Here is a 20701-nt window from a genome sequence, read left to right as displayed (position 1 = left end):
TACACACACATATACACATATACATGTGTGTGTGTGTGTGTATATATATATATATATATATATATATATATATATATAATGCTTATTTACTTTTTGAGAGGCAGAGAGAGACAGAACGCAAGCAGGGGAGGGGCAGAGAGAGAGAGAGAGAGGGAGACACAGAATCTGAAGCAGGCTCCAGGCTCTGAGCTGTCAGCACAGAGCCCGACGCGAGGCTGAAACTCACAGACCACACAATCGTGACCTGAGCCGAAGTTGACACGCTTAACTGATTAAGCCACCCATGTGCCCCTTGTATTTAGTTCTTAAACATTGTAGCCATTGCATTGTAGGTTGATATGAAAGGCCTAAGCCTCTGCGATCTAATTTTGATTTAGCTCCTTTTTCAAAAATAGCTAGACTCTTAGTAGCTTCTAAACCAGAATACAGCTTGGAAGATTCCAAGCTGTCGTGGGCAAATGCAGCGTGACACAGTGCCAGTTAATTTAGTTGGAAAAAGAATAAAAGCGTTGGGATTTTCATTTGAAGACCGTGGGGCCTCGAGGCCCAGACTCCAGGCAGGGTCTCCATCACAGTGCTGGCAGAGAGCATCAGTGGCCACAGCTGCTCAACCAGTTTCCTAAAACCTGTTTCCGAGACTTGGCAACCTCTGCCTGTGTAACTGTGAGGCTGCCACTGGCCCCCAGCCGAAGCGGCTTGTGAATCGGGCCGTGTGTGTTTCGTGCCGACTCACAGGCCTTTTGCGAAGGGCTGGGCAACCCCTCTCTGGCTGTGAGATGGTCCCCCAACTCTTTGCTTTGGATCAGAAAGGCCACTGAGGTGGTGCTTGGAGTGGGAGTGACAGGGCAGTGTGTGGAGCATGGAGCACAGGTGGCAGAAGCACAGAGCCACCCCCTAGAAAACACGCCAGGCAGGGTGCGGGGCACTGGCCTCCCTTTCACCCCACCTCCATCGCAGTCAAGGCCAGAATGAAATGCAGACCCCAGGCCCCCTGCACGTGCCCAAGCCAGATCCACGAGCACTTCACTTGGCAATGGGGGACTCGTCCTCACTTTGTTTTCACACATAACCAGTTTTTAATTAAATTTGACTTTTCCTCACATCTGTTTGGAAGGCCCGTCCCCGTTGGAGGTGGCAAGCACAAGAGCAGGGACAGGCTGGCAATAGGGGAAAGCAAACAGAGCAGAGCCCTCCAATCCGCCCTATTTTGGTAGGGAAACGGGTCAGGACAGGCTTTTGCCCGGAGAATTGTTCTCATCTGAGGGTCACACTGTTCAGGGAGATTCGACTCCTGAGCCTCACAGGAGACGGGGTGGGTAGCCACGTGTGACCCTTGTTCCCAACAATGACTGGCTCAAAACGTGTTTTGTTTTTCTCCCCTCCCTCCCCTTCTGCTCTCCCCCCTTCCCCTGCACCCCCCTCCCCCCTCCCCCCCCCCTCCGCCCTCCTACCCCCCTCCACCCTCCTCCTCCCCACAGAGATCTGTGCTGCCGACTGTGGCGGCCACGGAGTCTGCGTGGGGGGCACCTGCCGCTGCGAGGAAGGCTGGATGGGGGCGGCCTGCGACCAGCGGGCCTGCCACCCGCGCTGTGCGGAGCACGGGACGTGCCGCGACGGCAAGTGCGAGTGCAGCCCCGGCTGGAACGGCGAACACTGCACCATCGGTATGGCGGGCCCAGGCCCGGGACCTGCTGCGGGACCTGCTGCGGGACCTGCTGTGGGTGGCACGCTGCCTCTGTCCGCATGTGGGAGCTGGGCAAAACGTCCTTTCATCTGGCGACATTATGGTTGGCCTTTCCCAGCATCAGTTGGACTTAAGCTCACAACTGGCCATCTTTAACCTTCTCCCTCCCAGTCTGCATTTCCCAGATGTCTGTTAGCTGGTTCGCGTGCCTCGCTATTTACCCTTCCTGGGCCGGGCGCGGTAGGGCTCTGTATTAAGAATCCGGGGGTCAGGAATAAGGCACATGACTACTACCACTTAGCAGCTAGCTGTGGGCTGTCCCAGTGCCTCTTTGAGCCTCAGTTTGCTCACCTATAAAATGGGGATCATATAGCATATAAAGAGCATAGCACAGGCTGGCCCATGGTACAGTGCTCAGTAAGTGTGGCCGATATTATCAAATTCATGATCTGGTTGGGAGCGCTTGGGCTTAGCTCTGAGGCCCCCACACCCCCTGGCCACCTAGGCCAGAGCTCTGAGAGAGGCCTGGAATCCTGGGGAAAGCTTCCCACGGGCCCCGGCACCACTTCCGCCTCCCATTGGGCCTGGCTCCGTCCCTCCCTCCCCTGTCCTTGCTTCCATCCAGTCTGCATTGGTCTCCTCTGTCCTCTCCTGGGGCTCCTCCCATGGCTCCTGCTGAAGCAGCACCGTTGTTGGCAGCTCTCGGCACAAGCTCATCACTCCCCTCCCTTCTTCCTGCCTTTCCTGCTGCTTTTGTTGATTTTAAACACAGCCAGACGTTTTGCTTGGTTTGTTATCCTGGAAAGAGCACTCACCAAAAGCTCTTTATTGAATCAACTGGTTTGTGTGTGTGTTTTAACTTCTTCCCCTTCCATTTTTTTCAAAAGGAGGGTCTGTGATCAGATGGTGAGCACATGGCTTTGGAAGGCAGGATTCCGGGTGTCTCTCTGACTCTGAAAGTCACCTCTTGGGTCTTACAGAACCTGGGAGACAAGCCCCAGATCTTTTGGGGGACAAAGAAATTTGGAGCAAATGGAGCCACTGCTCTCATTTTTCTTGGGCTCCATTCCTTTTGTTTTGTGATCTGAAATTAGTCTGTATTCATCATTCCCCACCCCCACAGCATCACTCTGTTTATAAATGGCTGTGGGATTCCTTGCACTTATTAATAAGAATGGCTTCTAATTTTTGATTATTTACAATGTGCCGAGCATGTGCTAAGGGCTCTAACTGCATTATTTCATACTCCTGCTCCCAACGGTCACCCTGTGAAGACACACATATTATTTCTTCCTTTTCAGGGACCTGAGGCTTAAGGTCACTTAGCTTTTAAGAAGTAGAACTGGAACTTGAGGCTTGGTTTTCTGAGCCTTGGTGCCCAGGCTCCTCACCAGCTGCTTGCTGTGCAGTCTTCAAGGCAAAGCGCAAATTTGCTACGGAGGCATCTGGCTCACCTCCTTCCCAGAGGCTGTGCCTTCTCATTATGAGTTGCAAACCTGGTTTGCCTACCCCATACTCTTAACAGAGCCATCCTGGAGCCGACGGCAGCCCTTCCTGCTTTGTCCCTAGCATAGGGTGCCACAGTGCACAGTGCTTTGTCCCTAGCAGAGACTGCACACTTCTGGGTGGCTTCCTCATATCAATGTCATCCTACCTTACAAGGGTCCTGGATGTCCCTTGATGAGAAGTGGCCCTAGTCACCCACGGGGCCCTCTTCCTTAAACCCCACTTTCCCTACATCCTCACTTTCACCATGACTGGGGACAGGTTGCTCTTTCAGTCTGCCAGCCCAGAAGGGGGCCTGTCCCTCTTAAAACCAAAATCAGAGCCCAGAGAGAACGCATTCTGTTTTCTCTCACTTGCTTACAGAGTCCTCAACTCACCATACCAAGTTCCAACAAGTTTATGGATGTCAGACTTTCATAAGATAAGAGCATCTCATCTTAGTCAAACGATGATGAGGGATTTCAGGAAGTTCTCCCTCAGCTCAATCACAGATGATTCATGACAGGGCTGGTGGGCAGGCTGTGCTGTGTCTAGTGTCTTATAGATGTACATCAGCCTGGCCTGAAGAATTTCCCATTTGTTTTGATGCCAGAAAGTCAAACCATCCCACCCCACTCCCACCTGCCCTCTCCTCCCCTGCACACCCAAGTACCCATTGTCACTCTTTAAGAGCCAGCTCCTCTCTGGGAATGCAGATGCTTTTTCTCCTCCAGATAAGAAATGCTTCCAGGTAAATGCGCATGATTCAAGAGGGAGGCCGACAGTCCTAAATACCAGAAAAATGTCACAGGACGTTGAAGAAGTAATGGACTAAGTCATAGTGGCTCAGATGAAAGGACATTGGCTCAGAATTCTGTTACCTTTCATTTTGTGGTGAGCATTTCGTGTGTCTCTGTCTAATCTCCCTGCATGGCAGCTTTGCTCTCTGTGGGTCTCTGTCTGTGGCCAGCTGCATCCCCAGTGAAAACCCAACACCCTAGCGCTGAAGGAACCCTTCAGTAACCTTGTCCAGTGTAAGGGAAGGAGGGTAGGAGATGCAAATGAGGGAAACAGCAGCGGTGCCTTCGTTTTCCTTTTGGAATAGAAATGAGGAAAGACCCCTTTCTGATCATTGATGGTGACAAGAAGCACTTCCTTCTGTTTCCAGGGAACTTCACTCCGTTTCAGGATCATTTAAGAAAAGACAAAAACTGTTGATGTGAAGAGTTAGAAATCCAAAGTGTTAAATGTTCTCTTGTTATCAGATTTCATTACTATACAGTAGGTCACTATAGCACAGCTAGCTCGTGTGCTGGAGCTTAGTGATGTCCCATCCCAGAGAAAAAGCTGGGATCCACAACACTGATTCAGAGACCTCCATACAGTAGAAGCAAGAGCAGAGGGACTGTTTATTTACACACCACTGCCCTCTGTAAACAGGAAAGAATGATTTGATTACCTGCCAGCTGGCATTAAACAGTAAGACAAGTCTGGGCTCCTTATGGTCAAGTCCCCGGCAGAAGGATCTCTTCACCCCAGTGGCATTTCCTGGGGCAGATTATTATAGTAGGAATTTATCTCTGTGCGGAGGCTTTGGTCCATCTTTTCTTTTATGGAACTACTTAATTTTTCTCAAAAGAGCTTGGTTTTGAGAGCAAAACGGAAATGGACAATGGCATCCTCTTTAACGACCATGTTTTTGTCAACAAGCAAGACTATTTCACATTGAATCCTAATTCCTTCTCTTAGGAACTGTCTCTCTGCATCTTGGCGAAAGTCCCACGGGCAGACCACATGGCCACTGGGGACTTCATTTTCTCCCTCTGGGGATCACAGAATGGGGGTGCCCGAGAAGGCCTCTGGAGGAGTGGCGTTACAGCCTCCTCCTCTACTGCCCACAGACCTGCACACCCAGCATCCCAAAACTGAGTTACCCCAATCCTAAATGTATCCCCCAAGTATGAAGAGATTTTTCTTTTTCACTCTCACTCGTCAATAATGCCCCCACTTGCATAGATGAAACCCAGTTTTCCTAATCCAGAAGTTAAGGTAAGATGAATTGATGCGGCCCTATTTCTCAAGTACGTGGTCAACCCAGAGCCATAAAAAGCCTATTTTGTGATGTCTCTTCCAGGAATTTCATGGGTCTCAAGTCCGGGCCTTGACCTCCCAATTCTGTAGAGAAAGCTAAAAATCATAGTTAAATTTGAGAAGGTGTCTAATTTTTTCCTATTTCTTTGAAACCAGTACTAACATTTTTGGTCACTTTTATGATAGTTGTTTTATTCACTTCAGTGCCCCCTTGTCTTTAAAGTCTCAAAACACATGTGGGAAATGCTAGCTTCTGATTACATTTGTAAAATTCCAACCTTGACCCCAAAGCTGTGATTGTTCAAGATGCCAGATACACAGAATTATTTACTAGGCTTCAGGAGAGCTGTCCAATCATATAAATCTGGATTCTTAAACAAATCCTCCTCTGGGAGTAAAGATCAAAATAATACTCGGATGATGCAATTACTCCAGTGAGCAAAGCCAGACTTCACGATGAAGAGAAATTATAAAGAAAGGCCACAAAATCTTCTGGAGTTCTTTGTCCACTGTTGGCTGATAGCTCTCAGGTTTCTTGTTTGTAATCAGACATTCCTTAACTGAGAGCTTATAAGAGACCAACAAAGTTTCAGTGCTTGTAATGACAACCCTGTGCTTGTCCTTGAAAGCACTCTCTCACAACAGCACCCGTGACCCGAGAGGACAGATGCTGGCAAGGACAAGAGAAAATGGACAGGCCTCTACCCCAAGTTATCAGAGCAAGAGCTTGGTTCATCAATGGTTCTGGGGGATTTTAGCCCACAGGTGGTAGAGGTAGGAAACTGGAAGGAGGTTTAATGGGCTTTGTGCGTCCCTCTTGGGTTGGTGCCACTGGCCACTTACTCATTGACCCTTCATCCAAAGAGAGAAGGGGATTATTGTATCCAAGATCCTAACAAGAACATCTCTTCAGTGGTTTGTCAAACATCTAAAGAAGGTCACACGATCATAACCACCCTAACCATCACCTGCTATAATGACCCTTGTTTAATCTGGCCTGATGTGTATCAGCAGTACAACTGTTAGAGTCAGCAGGGGCTCCCGGAGAATAAGAATGAAAAGCCTCATGCCATGTTCTCCACAGCCTTTGACAGGGGGCCCCTGAGGCTTCTTGGGATTACCCTAAGAGAAACTTTTGGAAACTTATGTTGGTACAAGAGAGTCAAGGAAAGAGGTTTGCATGTTGGAGGCCATAGAAGTGCTAAAGGTATCTAAGCCCTCACAGACTCATGCCAAAGGCTCAGAGTCTGTATCATGAATAGCTGTATGCCACCACTATCTCTAGTTTCTTGCAGAGTGACAGGAATAGAGACAGAGCATAAGAAACATTTCTCCTGAAGAGAAAGATGAAGGAATTTGGTGAAGTCCTGAATCCACCACACGCAATGCAAACTCATGGACTTTGTACCTTCTTTTCTGAAAGTTACTGTTTGAAAATTGTGATGGATTCTTAAGTGACTACGTTCCAGGGCAAACGTACCAAGATTTTCAAACAATAGAAGCGTGAACAACAGTATGGACTCCTGCATATCGCTTTTATAAATAAATGGCATTGGACTTCAGAGATCCCAGCTATCCTTTCCATTTTTAATAGCCAGAGACAAGGAAGCTCTACTCTGTTCCCAGAAAACTTTGGGATTTGGTACTGGCTGGCCATTATCAGCTTTTGGACACACGGTGTGGCTCAAGATCACTGGGTACGAAAGGACAGAGTGGCTTGTGGAGCTGGAATTTGAAGTATCGAATGCCCACTTTTGTCTTCTGAAACCCACAGCATCGGTTGCAACCTGAGTCTGCCTCAGTCATTTCCACTGCCTGTTGTTCCTGCTCCTTCCCTCCTTCCCCCCCACTCTGTGTCCTGGGAAATTAGTAAGCATTTTTTAAAGATATTAGAAACATATTGACTTTTAAAAGAGATCATTATTACTAAATTGTTCCTAAAAGTGAAATGGCAATAATAATAGTAATAATAATAATAATAATAATAATAATAATGACAGAAATGGCATTAGAAGAGAGTTCTCTGAAGTCAGCCCTTAGGCTTGGGAAGATTAAGCCGACAGAGTAGAGGTAATCTGTACTCGTCACCACAGCCAGGATATCAGCCTTAAGTTTGGAGATGAGCAAGGTTTTTCTTGTGAGAGAACTCCCTCAAAGAGGATGCTGCATGATGGTGTGGCCACCTGGATCCCGCTGATGGTGTTTCCCTTCCAACCCTGCGAGAGAAACTCCAGTGCTTCTGTAGCTGGGTTCAGTTATGACAGCAGTCTATGCTCATGACGCTCTGTGAAACTCCACAGATCTGAAAGCTAAGCACACCACCTGAGCCAGGAGGTCCCGCAGATGCTGTATGTGATGACATATTGTGGGAGGTGACGTCTGAGAAATTTTAGATCGCTTTGAAAATCTAGATGAATGAGCTTGACTAAAACAAGCGTGACAGATTGAACCGAGATTCAAGAAAGCCTTCACCTTCACCAGAGATGTTTCCCAGGCCGCGCTACCTGTGGGCTGGCCCTACTTTTCATTGCTCAGCCTTTCACAGCTTTATTGATTCACTCTTGCCTTAATAAGCCATTCTCCTCCACTTTCCTTTCTTGTATCTTGTGATCTCACGGACTCCGTGGCATCTGTAAGCATGAAGGGGAAGCATGCAGGCCCAGTTAAAACCTCCTCTTCCCAATTTTCCACTTGGCTATGCAGCCTTCTGGAAGCATATTTCGTCTTGAAACAGAGACCGTATGGATACCTAAAGTCAAAACGTAGCCTCTCATCCACCAGTCTTTTGAGGCAAATATATATTGATGAACAGCAACGATGTCTATCCTTGCCAGAGGACTGAAAAAATAAAATTTATATTTTTTCATGAGGGGAGTAAGAATGTTCCAACAGTTTATAGAACCCCAGGGCTTCCAGATAAGGCCCCACCATGCAGTCCAGTCCTACTTCTGTGCTTTAGATTCGTGTGTGAAATCAAGCTGAGGGTGGAGGCCAGCCTGACAGCATCAGGCCCTTCAGGAGAGGGCCATTGGTCTGGCCATTGTGGGGGTGCACATAGGGGAGCTGTCACGAGAGGGGTGGAAAGGAAGCTCCCCTAAGGGCTATGACTGCAGCCCAGGTGGGGAAGATGAAATGATACTACTGATTTATGCTGGGAACAAAGAGGGCACATACATGTACTGCGAGGTTTCTTTCAGAGCAATGTTTGACACCCATCCTCACAAGATACACAAAACCTTAGATTGCCAAGTAAGCCAATGCTTGGATGCAACCCCTCCATTGGAAAACAAAGCCAACATCATTCTGTCTTTTAAGGTAATGAGCACTGAGAAGTGGTCAGGTTTTCTTTTCTTTTTCTTGTCTTTCACGGTGGCATCCATCGACCTGCACCTTACATTCTGTGTAAGATGCACAAAGGAGAAATGCATCTTACTTGGGACACCAAGCATTCTGCATTCAACTCTATGTGGGCACATGTGTCCGTGGAAAATTCCAGAATGGCAAACAGATAATCTAGTGGTATATTTGACCAAAGACTCAACCCACTTCCCCAGCCCGTATCAAAGATGATTCCAGTTTTGCATAGTGATAAGTTCCAGCTCCCTGGGAGCCCCTCTGCCCAGACAGGGTGCCCTTGTTCTCATGCAGCTGCTTCCCTCAAAGGGAGGTTGGGTGCTGCTCCGGGTGGACAGAGGGCAAGTTCTAGTTTTCCATAAAGTGGAACAAACCTGACAGAGCAGGAGCATGGCCACTTTTGCAGCTCTCCATCCTCCTTTTTCTCCTGTTTTCCCCATCCCTATGTCTTCTTATATATGATCACAATTCCAAACTCCTGGATCGTAGACTGTATTGAAGTTCCTTTTGGCCCTTTCTGGAGAATGTGCTTGCTCTCCCTCCTCCTCTCTCATGTCATCTTGTCTTTGGTTTTATTTTCGCCACCATGGCGGGTCTGTCCCAAACGTGGGGTGCATCCCCTGTGTCTCCTTAGCACCCGGCATGGTTATGTGGCAGGCAGTATTGCACTTACTTGATCCTACCTTAAATGTCCTGTCTTTTATTTCCCAAGCGCACTATCTGGATAGGGTAGTTAAAGGTATGGTCTTCCTTCCTCTATTTTCCTATTGTCTTCGTGTGTGTGTTTGTGTATGAGCATAAAAGAAGAAGTGTGTATATAAGAAATGTATATACACCCTATAAAGCATGGTGTCGAGATGCTGCCACATCCCCAGCTTTGTCACAGCATCTACTACCCAGAGGGTGGGTTTTTGGTCACACGGTGGTTGATATACCTGGAGTGTCATCCTTCCCCTTAAAGCGCTCAGTCTGTTTGTGACATCACCATTGTGCTGTCCTCCTTCCCTCCCCATACACACATACGCCACTCACTCTTTCTGCCCCATCTTACGTCACCCTACCCATCCCTTACACAGACCCTGGTCCATCAGAATTAAGATGCTGAGGACCAGGGTGGGTGGCCTGAGAAAAGAAGGGGCCCCAGAGCAAGCTAAGGAATCTTAACAACTACATGACATTGCTGTTGCCGTGTTGACTCATCCAACAGCTGCATGCGAAGCACCCACTGGTGCTAGTGCTATTGTTCGATACTGTGATAGGCTCTGGAGAATTGGGGAAACAGACCCCTGACCTCAGGGAGTGGATGGTCTGTTTGTTTGGGTTTTTTTTTTTTCCCCTTTTCAGAGAAGCCCCAAGTTTGGTAAGTCTTATCTTTGAGGAGTGTTCCCTACAGGCAAAGTCATTCCATTTTAAACATCTTAATTAATTAGGTAGTGCCTAATTTTCCAAATAGGCCTTATTACTCTAAGAATGTGTCTGAGAAAGATTAGGTATGTGTGTACCTAAAAAAGGCTCTGAGCCCCCTGAGAGGAAATACCATGCCATATTCGTCTTGTTGTCCCGAAGTCGTGACACATCACCCGGCACAGAATACGTGCTCAGTGGTTAATGACAAATACTTCACTGTCAGACTGCCTGAGCCTGAACGCCAAGTCCAGCAGTTAACGAACTGGGTGACCTTGGGCAAGTTACTTAACCTCCCTGCACTTGAGAGTCCTTCTAAGATAAACTTGATAACAGGATCTACCCCCCTAGGGTGGGCATGGGGATTGAGCCAAATAATGAATGTAAAGTGCTTAGCACACGGGCAGGGATGATGCTCAGTAGATGTTAGCTATGCTATTTTATCATTATATTCTTATTCTCACCCTTAATTTGGAGGACTTCATTAGCCAGACTAATTTTTGAAGTTGTAAAGAAAAAAGCTAAATTGGCTTATAATAAGAGATAGAAACTGCTATTTAAAAACTTATGGAAAGGGTTTTGGGGAAACATAAATGACTGAATACTTTCCAACTGGAACATCTTTACCAAATACAGCCAAGGTGTTACTGGGGCCCATGAGATGCATGCCTGGTGTTGAGAAGCAAAGTCCCTTGCATTTTATGTGCTGGTCTTCAACAGAGAATACAATCATTCCAGCAAAAGAGAGTCGTATCTGTGAGCTTCTTTGAAACAGGAATTTATTTCACACATAACCATTATCAGAGGAGTCCTCAGCATAGATTAAATTTCATAATGTTAACCATCTATTTGGTAGAACTTTCCCTACTGTGTGAATTTTTTTTCATACCCATCTAGTCTTAAGCAAGCCCTTTGGGTTTTTGTAAGGGAGCAGATGTAACTACTCTCATTTTATTGGAAAAGGACATTGAAGTTGGGGAAGTTGAGAGGCCCACTCTGGGTCACATTTCTAGTAAGTGGCAGAGCCAGGACTTTGAATTTCCTGACCTGATCCATATTTCCAGCATTCTATCTTCTGTCACCTTTCACCAAGAATGTCCCATAGTTTCCAGGATTCTTCCTCCATAACCATGTTTTCCAAACTGGCAGCCTCTCCGGGAAGTGATGTATATCCTCTCTGAAACCACCTGTTCCGATCTTTAGTTCGGAAAATATCATCAGACCTTTATTTGGATTAAGCCAATAAATCATAACTTGCTTTAAAGGACAGATGTTCTCTACCAAAATCTAGGTTTGAGCCAGGCCACCATCCTGCTGACTTTCTGGTACATTGGGTACCAATCCTGAAAAAACAAAAAAGAATTTAGAGACCCGTACAGCACAAACTCAGGACTTGTTAGAGTACCATGCAGTTCAGAGATAAGCTGGCTTTTGCTCTTTGTTTTCCAGTTGGGTTGGTAGAGACTAAAAATACAACATGCACTTAACGAATATGTTGAATCCTCCTAAGTGCCAGGAAATGTGGATACCATACAACAGAAATGCTTCCTACTCCTGCATTGCCAGCAGTCTGGCAGGGAAGACACTAATAAAACAAATAATTCCATTGACGTGTGATGAGGGTTATGACAGGTGAATTCCAGGGGCCAGTTATCAATGAGACCCCCCAATTTAGGCAGCACCTTGTAGACCAACATTGTGAACTTCAGCAGAAGCATAGGAGAAAGGCACTACAGGTTTTTAAAAGCAGGATAATGATGTGATTTGGAAGGATCCATCTGGCCATATTGAGGAAAAAGAATTGAGGGGGAATCTTTGGGGGCAAACAGAACAGACCAATTAGGAGACTATTGCCATCATCCAGGTGGGAGATGATGATGACCTTATCTAGGGAAGGGAAGTGACTGTGGGGACAAAAAAGGACAAGAGGACCAGAAGGAGAACCAGAAAGAAACGGGACGTTTTAATACATGATAGGGATATTACATAGCCCCTTTGCCACATAACTAAAAACTACCTTCAAGGATTCTGAAAGTCTTCTTGTCATACCTGATGCTAGCTTCAAGGGGGACTTCTTCATCGGCTTCAGCAGAAGGGCTGAAGATAAAGTGGTCCCTTGTCATTTAAAGGGCATCTTTTCTTTTGAAAAGCTTAGCCCTTCTCTAAACCTTAAAATTACATTATTTTGGCTCTGGCAAATGCCTGATGTGAGTCCTTCCAGAGGGGATTGTTAATGTCAGTTGGGTTCCCTGAATTATTGATGAGTTTCAGAGCTGGTGGAATTAATGAGCGTTAGTGGTGGGTAAGGAGGCATATTGCTTTAAGAAAGTCAGCATGTCACCCCCGAGGAGGCTTCCTCATGCTGGCTAATGGGGGTGTGATTACTCCAGAAGCAAACTGCTGACTGAGAGCAAACCTCATTTAACCCCCAGGTACTCAAAGTCCCTCTGAAACCCTGAGACTGATAGGACAGTGCAGACCCTGAGGGTAGAACTTGGTGCATTTGAAGAAACTAACTATATTTAAAGCATTCCTGTGATTTCACGTGTAGAGCTGACCCTCCCCGAGAACACCTGCCCCTCCCAGGCAGTCTCCAAGCAGCGCTGAACGTGTGCGCTGAGCATCATGTGCTAAGAGGAGCTCACTAGAGCAGGGGTTCCCAAAGAGGGGTTTTTGGAATGGAATGGTTCACGTTATTATAAGTGGTTATGGGGGGAAATGTTCTGAGGTCAAACTGGAGAATGTTCTGAAAAATAAGCAAGTTTCTTTATTGTAAGACTTCTCAGAGCCTTTAATATATTAATATTCCGTGTGACTTTATAGAATAAGAACTAGGATAAAATAGCTTCCAAATTTGACCACAGAAGCTTGTTTTTGAGGACCTCATAGTACTAGCATTGTACAAAATTCACTTTGAGAAGTATCGTTTGAGATTACGAGACCCATTTTAAATCCTTCCTGGAACAAAGTAAGGTATAGGTAAATAGAATATAACATAATTGAGGGCAGAGGATGATACATTGAATCTCTCTATGCCCCAGAATTAACACACACCTGCCTGGCATCCAGTGGGTGCTGAGAAAAGTTTGTTTAAATTGAGAACAATATCATCAAAATTGAAGTTGCTTTGACCCTCTCTATTGGGTCAGCTGCACCAGAAGGACCTAACACGTCATCTCATCTGAACCTTCATTTTATAGATAAGAAAATTGTAGCCAAAAGAGGAAGAGTAACTTTCCAAAGATCCCACAAGTTAGGCAGCAGGTACCAGAACCTAGGTCTCCTGTCTTCCTCATTGATTCATTTCAACAAATACCCATCAAGTATGTGCTGTGTGCAAGGCAAGGGAATAGGTCCAAAGTTGCCTTATGGTGGTTATAGTCCAATGGAGGGAATAAGCATTAATTGCAAAATGAATAATTTACGTATACTTGGGACGCTGGCTTCCAGGGAGGACAGAGCACCAGGAAAGCATGAAGTGGTGGGCCTGCCAGGCTGGGACCCGTGGCCTTGAACCCATCTCACTGCCTCCCAGGGAGATGCATGTTGACTCCCATGACCACATTGCTGGCCTTGTCTCAACTCTCTTTGGCAAGATTCGTATTTATGAGGACCATAGCTCTTGACCCAAAACTGAGACAGTGGGGACTGGCAAAGGATTATTTCTGGTTTGTGAATTTCTTAGTGAAGTTAGTTATTACAATGTTAAAGCTAACCAATTCAATAATAATAATAATAGCAGCTCTCATTTATTGAATGCCTGCTTATGTTACCCATAACTGTGCCAAATAATTGACATACTTTATTTCGTTAATCTTCTCACCAACTCTTTGAATTAGGCCTTACCTCCATTTTACAGATGAGAATACTGAGGCCTAGAGAGTTAAATAATTTGCCAGTCATCACATGGGTAGTAAGTAAAAAGGTAGTATGGGGATTTGTACTGAAGTCCGCCCAGTCCCAAAGTCCACACCATGTTACAGCAAATGGTTTTAATTTAAAATTTAGGATCAAATGGTGTGAAATTGTAACTGCCTTAGAAAACCAGGATCCGAAAAAATAACAAAAAGTTATTTTAAAATAGTATGTGTGAAGTGTCTAGCAGAGCGGCTAGCCACGGTAGACCCTCAGCAGACGGCAACTGTCGTCGTATTACCATCCTGAAGCCTCTAAACCAGGCGTTGGCAAACTACAGCACACAGGCCAAATCTGGCCCATCACCTGTTTTCGTCAATAAAGTTCTATCAGAACACAGCCGTTCATTTATAAGTTATATCTGGCTGCTTTCCAGCTACAATAGCAGGTTTGATTAATTGCAACAGAGACCATGTGGCTCCCAAGCCTAAAATATTTATTATCTGAACCTTTACTGAAAAAGTTGTCTGACTCTGATCTAGACAAGTGCCTCAGGTTTCTGTATTGCCTTTCTATGAGCCCTGTGTATGATTATGGGTACGACTTATGATACTGTGTGCCCTTTACTCAAAATAGAAGGTGAAAAAGGTCAGTAGAAGACTCAGATATTGTGTTCAAGCTGTATGTCAGACTCTGTGCTTCATGCATACACTATCTTATTTAATCCCATGAACAGCCCCATTTTATAAGTAGGCTGAGGCTCAAAGAAATTAAATAAGGTGCTTGGGTCATAAAAGCCACTGAGTGACGGAACCAGACTGATAGGGCTTCCGGGTCCGTGCTCTCGCACAAGGGGTGTTCTTTGCATCTCACAGGAGGCTACATCTTGGAGCAAGAGAAAGCGGTCCACTACCATTCTTAACAATTGGACTCTACTTCCTCCAAGACTGATTTCAAATACAAATGAGGCTCAATTGAAAGGCAATCCCAGCAGGATGGATAAACATTTAAATGGGACTGACTGGGGAAAGAGGGAGTCTGCAATGGTTTTGGCCAGGAAGGGCGGCTGGTCAGATCAGGATGGCTGGGTAATCACCTGCATGCACAGCACTGCTCCTGCGCCTTTACGACTGCTTTCTCGATCACTTTTGGGGTGACCGTGCTGGTGGCTTCCCACCTTTCCCAACAGGCTTCTGCTGTGCAAAGACCACAGCACTGCTTCTAAACTTCTGGAAGGATCCTGCTAGGCTTGGAGTGCATGGTCAATAAATGTTCCTTCCTTTGAATGACAAACACCGTGGCCAGATGGATTGGTTGCTGTTTGAACATCTCAAATACAAAGGAACGTGCTCCTTTCTTTTACTTTGCAATAAAAGGCAACTACCAAAGGTCCTTGAAACACTAAAGTTTTATATTCTAATTGATGGTTCACTCAGTGAGTCCGTACCTCGGCCTACGTCTTTTACTGAACAGCTACATTCGCATTTGTCCCATTTAAGAATAATGGGCCAATTTTCAGTTACTCCCTGGCAAAATTCAGTCGGTAGCCATATTCGTAGCAGTCTGCTGCTCATAATAATGAATTAAGTTTTATAGATGACTTTCGCGTCCATACCTTTCCCTGAGACCAAGCAGGGGTAGAGAGAAAACGCAGAAGGCATGCCAGCGAAAGCTGTTTTTTGATAGCTGCTCTGAGAAAGGAGCTAGCGGATGTTAAAATGAGGACTTGAATGAAAACCAAGTGGCAAAATAGAAGCTGAAGTGAACCGTGTAACTTAGCAGATTCTCAGACATAGATTCCTGAGCCCCAAACTCAGAAGTGTTTCAAAAGGTGGTAATAAAAAACCTGTAAATCTACCTGACAAGTAATAATAACTCCCCACCTTATTTGTTGGGCAAAGCAGAACCGAGGCAGAGTCTAAACATTGCCTGACCCTTCTTGATGAAATCACCCGAGGTTCTCCCAGACAGATGGTCACTCCTGTATCAGGTTCCCACCATATTTTGTACATCTCCCCGAGGGCACGTAGCAGTGAAATATTTTGCTTATACAAATCTGTCTCCTTTGATAGGCTGCATGCTCCTCAAGAATAAGAACTAGGTCTTATTCATCTCTATACCTCCAGGGCTGGCCCAGAGAAGGTGCTTAATAAATGACAGACAGGCACACAGATGTACAGATGAACTACATTAGGGAAGGGCAGCTTGCCTGTACCTGCATTTGCAAACACAGACGGCCCTAGTTAGTCTGTCTTCATGGTAGTCTCCGGGGTTTTATGCATGCCGAACCCTCTTCTTAGGAGCTATAGATAAGATGGGAAGCAAGAGACCTAAGGACCCTTCCTCAAAGCAAAGACAGCTTAGGAGAAAACAGGACAAAGTAAATGAGAAGCCTAGGGTCCAATACGATTGACCCAGTAACCAGTGCTGAAAAAAGCATAGCCCTTTTAGAATGAGACCCAGCAGTGCTGAGGGAACATGAGAAGTATACTGGGGGGGATGATCGCTTCATTCCAAACAGCCCCCCAGAAACAGGAAAGATACACAGGAGTGAACATGGAGCAAGGATCAGGCAAAAGTTTCCACCACTCACATTCTGACAGGCTCACATCCACTGACCCACCCTTGGGAATCCTGATCACTTTTGAAAGGGAGGATTTCAGATGCCGAAGGCGTGACTTTCAGACCTACCCCCAGCACTTTCCAGCTTCCTAACCGTGCGGACCTAGCAAGTCCTTTCGCCTCTGCCTCTCAGTGGCCCTCTCAGCAAAGGGGCAGTTCCTAGCGATCCATCTTCCCCGGGTGCCAGGGGCATCGATATGCTGAAGGATGTGAGAGCATTTTCCAAGCAGGCAGGAAGAGCGTGAGTGTGTGTGACTGCAGGTGGCTGCGGACGATCAGACCTCGATTCTGCGTGCTTTGCCTTGCAGAGGGTTGCCCTGGGTTGTGCAATGGCAACGGCAGATGTACCTTGGACCTCAACGGGTGGCACTGTGTCTGCCAGCTGGGCTGGAGAGGAGCGGGCTGTGACACATCCATGGAAACCGCCTGTGGTGACAGCAAAGACAATGATGGAGGTAAGGCTTCGGCACCCAGGGGCCCCATGCAGCTCCAGTGGGGGGTCAGGGTGAGGCCACAGGGTGGCGGGTGGGCATTATCGAGGCCACAGACCCCTGGCATACCAGCTGTCCAGTCAAGGAGGCCTGCAGGGCAAGCAGAAAACTGCACATGTGGTCTAAGGAATAAGTACGTATCTCCACTTGTTCCATCTTAATTTAAATGAACTAATGTAAATAAAATTAATTGCCATCTGACAGCAAGTGCAGGGGAGAAGGCATATGGAAGAAAGAATTTTCTAGCAACTCAATAGTGGGATGATTTACCTGGCAAAGTCATGAAGTCCCCCTCACTGGAAATGGACAAGAAGAGGCCATCCAGTTTTGTGTTACAAAAAGTGGCAGAAAGGACGCCTCTCCAGGGGAGGGAGCTTGAGTTCCCTTCGGTTGACGCCCCTTCTCCCCTCATTCTGGTAATACCCTCACTGAGTCACCTTGCCCCACATCCTGTGTTCCCGTGGGTTTATAATAGAGTTGGTCTTAGTTAATAGGTTTTTTTTGTTTTTGTTTTTTCCCAAGTGCTACACAGTCAAGCCCCTAAAGAGGAGTGGCCTAGTCTTGTGGAACATTTCCTAGCTGAGACAGAAGAGACCAGGGTTCCAATCTCCATTTGTCTTTGACCTCTGTGTGTCCCTAAGCAGGTTACTTGATTTCTCTGGGCCTCACACTCCCTATTTATAAAATAAGGCAGTTGGATCATGAGGACCATTCCAGTCCTTAAATTAGTCTAGAATTAGCCTTTGTCTTTCTGTTGTGTTACCTTGGATAAATATAATCACGATGTGCCCTACTTTCTCTCCTGGAAGATAGGTTGATTCTTCCTAATTCTCCTAATCTCAGGGAGTTAGTAGGAGAGATTAAAAACAGAGAAATGAAAAAAAAAAAAAAAAAAAAAGGAAACAGTCGACCCTTTCTTTCTAACGATGACCTAACAGCTGGCCTAATCCAAATGTGTTTTTGCATTTATACTAAGGGACTTTCTAATGTACAGCACAGATTAGGAAATCAGCAGGCCAGAAACTCAGCATCCCAACCTCTGGGAATTTTCTACTTAGTGTGATTCTACAATCTCAGAGCACCATACAGATTAAAAGGCCATGTGGGGGTTTATTGTGATTATTCTGGTTCATTTGCTTTCAGTTGGCTACAGCAGTTTGGAAAGGGCTATTTCAGACCACTGGTCTTTGTCTGAACCAGTTTTCAGTCCATCTCCCTGCTGCCTACATCCAGGAGGTGGTCAGGCCTATGTGCCAGTCAGGGCCTTGTGGAATAGTTGTCAACAAGGAGCTCATAGGATTGGGCCTTGGCAGATAAGCAGAGAGAGCAGGTTCAAGTTCTCCTCTTGAGAACTTGCAGGGTCAAAATGTCCCTTAATCAATCTGAAACTTAGGGAGTCCATTAATTCCTGTGTTCCATAAATATCCAGGGCTCCTCTTGTGGGGCCAGGTCCCAGGCCAGGCACAGAGATGACAGAGTCCTGTCCCTGTGCTCCAGGAATTCAGATGGGGGAGAAAAGTCCAAGGTGAAGTGCTAGTGGACAGTGGGATACTGTTACAGAGTCCTCTATTGGTCGGTGTAGGAGCAGAGAAACATTCACCTGGAAGGTGTTTCCTGGAAAGGAAGGGGCTTTCTGTTCAGAGAAATTGTCCTGGGCAAAGGCAGAGCAAAGCACTGAAGGGCACCAAGCCTCCTTGTCTTCAGGCAAGAAGAAGTGCGATAATATTTGCTCTTCATAGGAAAGAGGTGTCAGCCTACATTATCTGCATCGCTCCCCAGCCTTCTCCTTTACTTTGCCTGTAGACACAATTCCAATGGCCAACAATAACTTCACGTAGTTAGAAGAGAAGGGGACAGGAGCTGCACCATGAAGTCATTCCCCTGTCAGGAATGCAGGGTCTTGGCCAAAGCCCTCAAACAGCTGTTGAGCATCTGGGCAGCAAAGGAACCGTGTGTCCTTGACAAATGTGGGGAGAGGGCACACATACAAGAATAGGTTATAAAACAAGGTTCGTCTGTTGCCTCACATGAAGCACAACCCTTGTGTATCCTGTTTACCATCCTTCAGCCTGCCCTCCCAGGGCTAAAACTCGCCAGTGTTTGCACGGGGCAGGGACACACGAGAGCCCAAAGCCCCACAGCTTCAGTGGGAGAAAGAGCTTCCCATCATAGGAAACAGGGTTGATCCAGACCCCAGAGGAATGTAGCCTCCTCCAGGCGCTCTGAGAGATAAACCAGCAGGGACTAGAAAAGAACAACCAGAAAATCCTCAAGTACAGGGATTAGACCTCTTGCATTTATGGAGCATGTTACAGACTGGGACAAGCTTTTACATACCTCTTAACAAAGCCATATGGTAGCATCGTAACCTGAGCTCATTCACGTACTCAACCAACATTAAATGAATGTCTACTATGCATCAGGCCCTGTCCTGCATCCTGGAGTTTCAGAGACAAATAAGACATGGTCCCTGCCCTTATGAAGTTCATGGTCTGGAGGGAGAGATAAGCAGCCTGCAATTGCATTGCAATAAGATAATTGCTGTGGTGAAGGAGTATCCAGTCTTTCAACTGATATTATCACTTGCCTGAGCACCCTACTGGGAACTGTGATATGCTTCCTGTCCTGTGAGGCCTCCAGTCTAGCCAGGAAGACATTCATGGGTCATCATGGTTGGGAAGACAGCTAGCCTGGGAGACCAGATTGTTAAGCAAGCTTGGTTTTGTGTTCTCAACTGTAAAATGAGGAAATGTCTTACCCAGGGTCCTTTCAGCTTGGTGGGTTCTCCACCCATTGGGGGAGCTAAGGAGATGGTGCATGAGGTCCCTGCTTTGCAGGGCAGCACAGAGGAAACAGCCATGGGGAGTAGACTGTCCTCTAGTACTGGAGGGGGCAAGCCTATCCTCGCTGGCCTATTACCCTCAGTCTTGGCCAAACGGGAGCAGTTTTGGTGGAGGGAGGAATGGGGCAGGCTATACAAGGCATCACAGAGTGAGCCATATTTAGCACTGGGCTGTTTTCAGTTCTGTCAAGCACACATTTGCTGGGCTCCTACTTTCTCCAAGACCCCATGCTCCTTTCTGAGGGGATAGAAAGAACCAGTGAACGTGGCCCAGTCTTTCTCCCTTAGGAAGCCCACAGTCATTTGGAAGAAATTGCTATCCTAACAACCCAATCTAGTGGAGACAGAATGGAATACGTGCCTTTCAGCCACGATGTGGAACACAGCATAATTCCAGATAAATAAGGCAGGGTGGCAGGGAAAGCGTTAGAGTCTAGCTGAGTGTTGTTCTCGGCTGATGTGACACGGGGGCTCGGAGAAGGAAATGGCAGAGTTTAATGTCGAGGAACAGGACTGGAAGAGACACTGCAGCCCCCTCCTCCTCCTCCCTGCGTGTTGCAGGCAGGGAAACTGGAGCCCAAAGAGGGGGTGTTCCATCACACAGGAAGTGAGTAACATGGCCTGCGCTAGGGCCCAAGACTCTTGGGCCATTCCACGTGGCCTCGTAACCCTACAGTACTTCTGCCTTCTAGCAATTCATCCTCTTCCTAGAAATGCAGGAATTTAAATAGGCTACTACAGTTCCCAAAGCCGACGAGGGGCTGAGAATGATAATCTGTATGCCATTTTACAGTTTGCAGAGCAATTATGCATCCACCCAGTAACCCTCGAGGTATGTGGTGTTATTATCCCCTTACTATTTCTGTATAATGA

The 20701-nt window shown here is 46.5% G+C and overlaps 1 protein-coding gene across 5 annotated transcripts in view; it reads left to right on the top strand.

Annotated features, from left to right (window-relative positions):
• The window catches only part of TENM4 (teneurin transmembrane protein 4), a 2866770-nt gene that overhangs the window by 2741318 nt on the left and 104751 nt on the right, over nt 1-20701 (top strand). For 3 of the 5 annotated variants that reach the window (XM_053202558.1, XM_053202562.1, XM_053202560.1), the window contains 3 exons: nt 1479-1664; nt 9327-9353; nt 16804-16950. In XM_053202558.1, the coding sequence (XP_053058533.1) occupies nt 1479-1664; nt 9327-9353; nt 16804-16950 (360 nt within the window). The remainder of the gene's footprint in view (nt 1-1478; nt 1665-9326; nt 9354-16803; nt 16951-20701) is intronic. The other 2 variants (XM_053202561.1, XM_053202559.1) reach the window with 1 other exon arrangement.

The sequence above is a fragment of the Acinonyx jubatus genome, chromosome D1 (assembly GCF_027475565.1).
Source record: "Acinonyx jubatus isolate Ajub_Pintada_27869175 chromosome D1, VMU_Ajub_asm_v1.0, whole genome shotgun sequence".
Taxonomy (NCBI): Eukaryota; Metazoa; Chordata; class Mammalia; order Carnivora; family Felidae; genus Acinonyx; species Acinonyx jubatus.
Note: the sequence above shows the minus strand (reverse complement) of the source record. Positions and strands in the feature narration are given on the sequence as shown.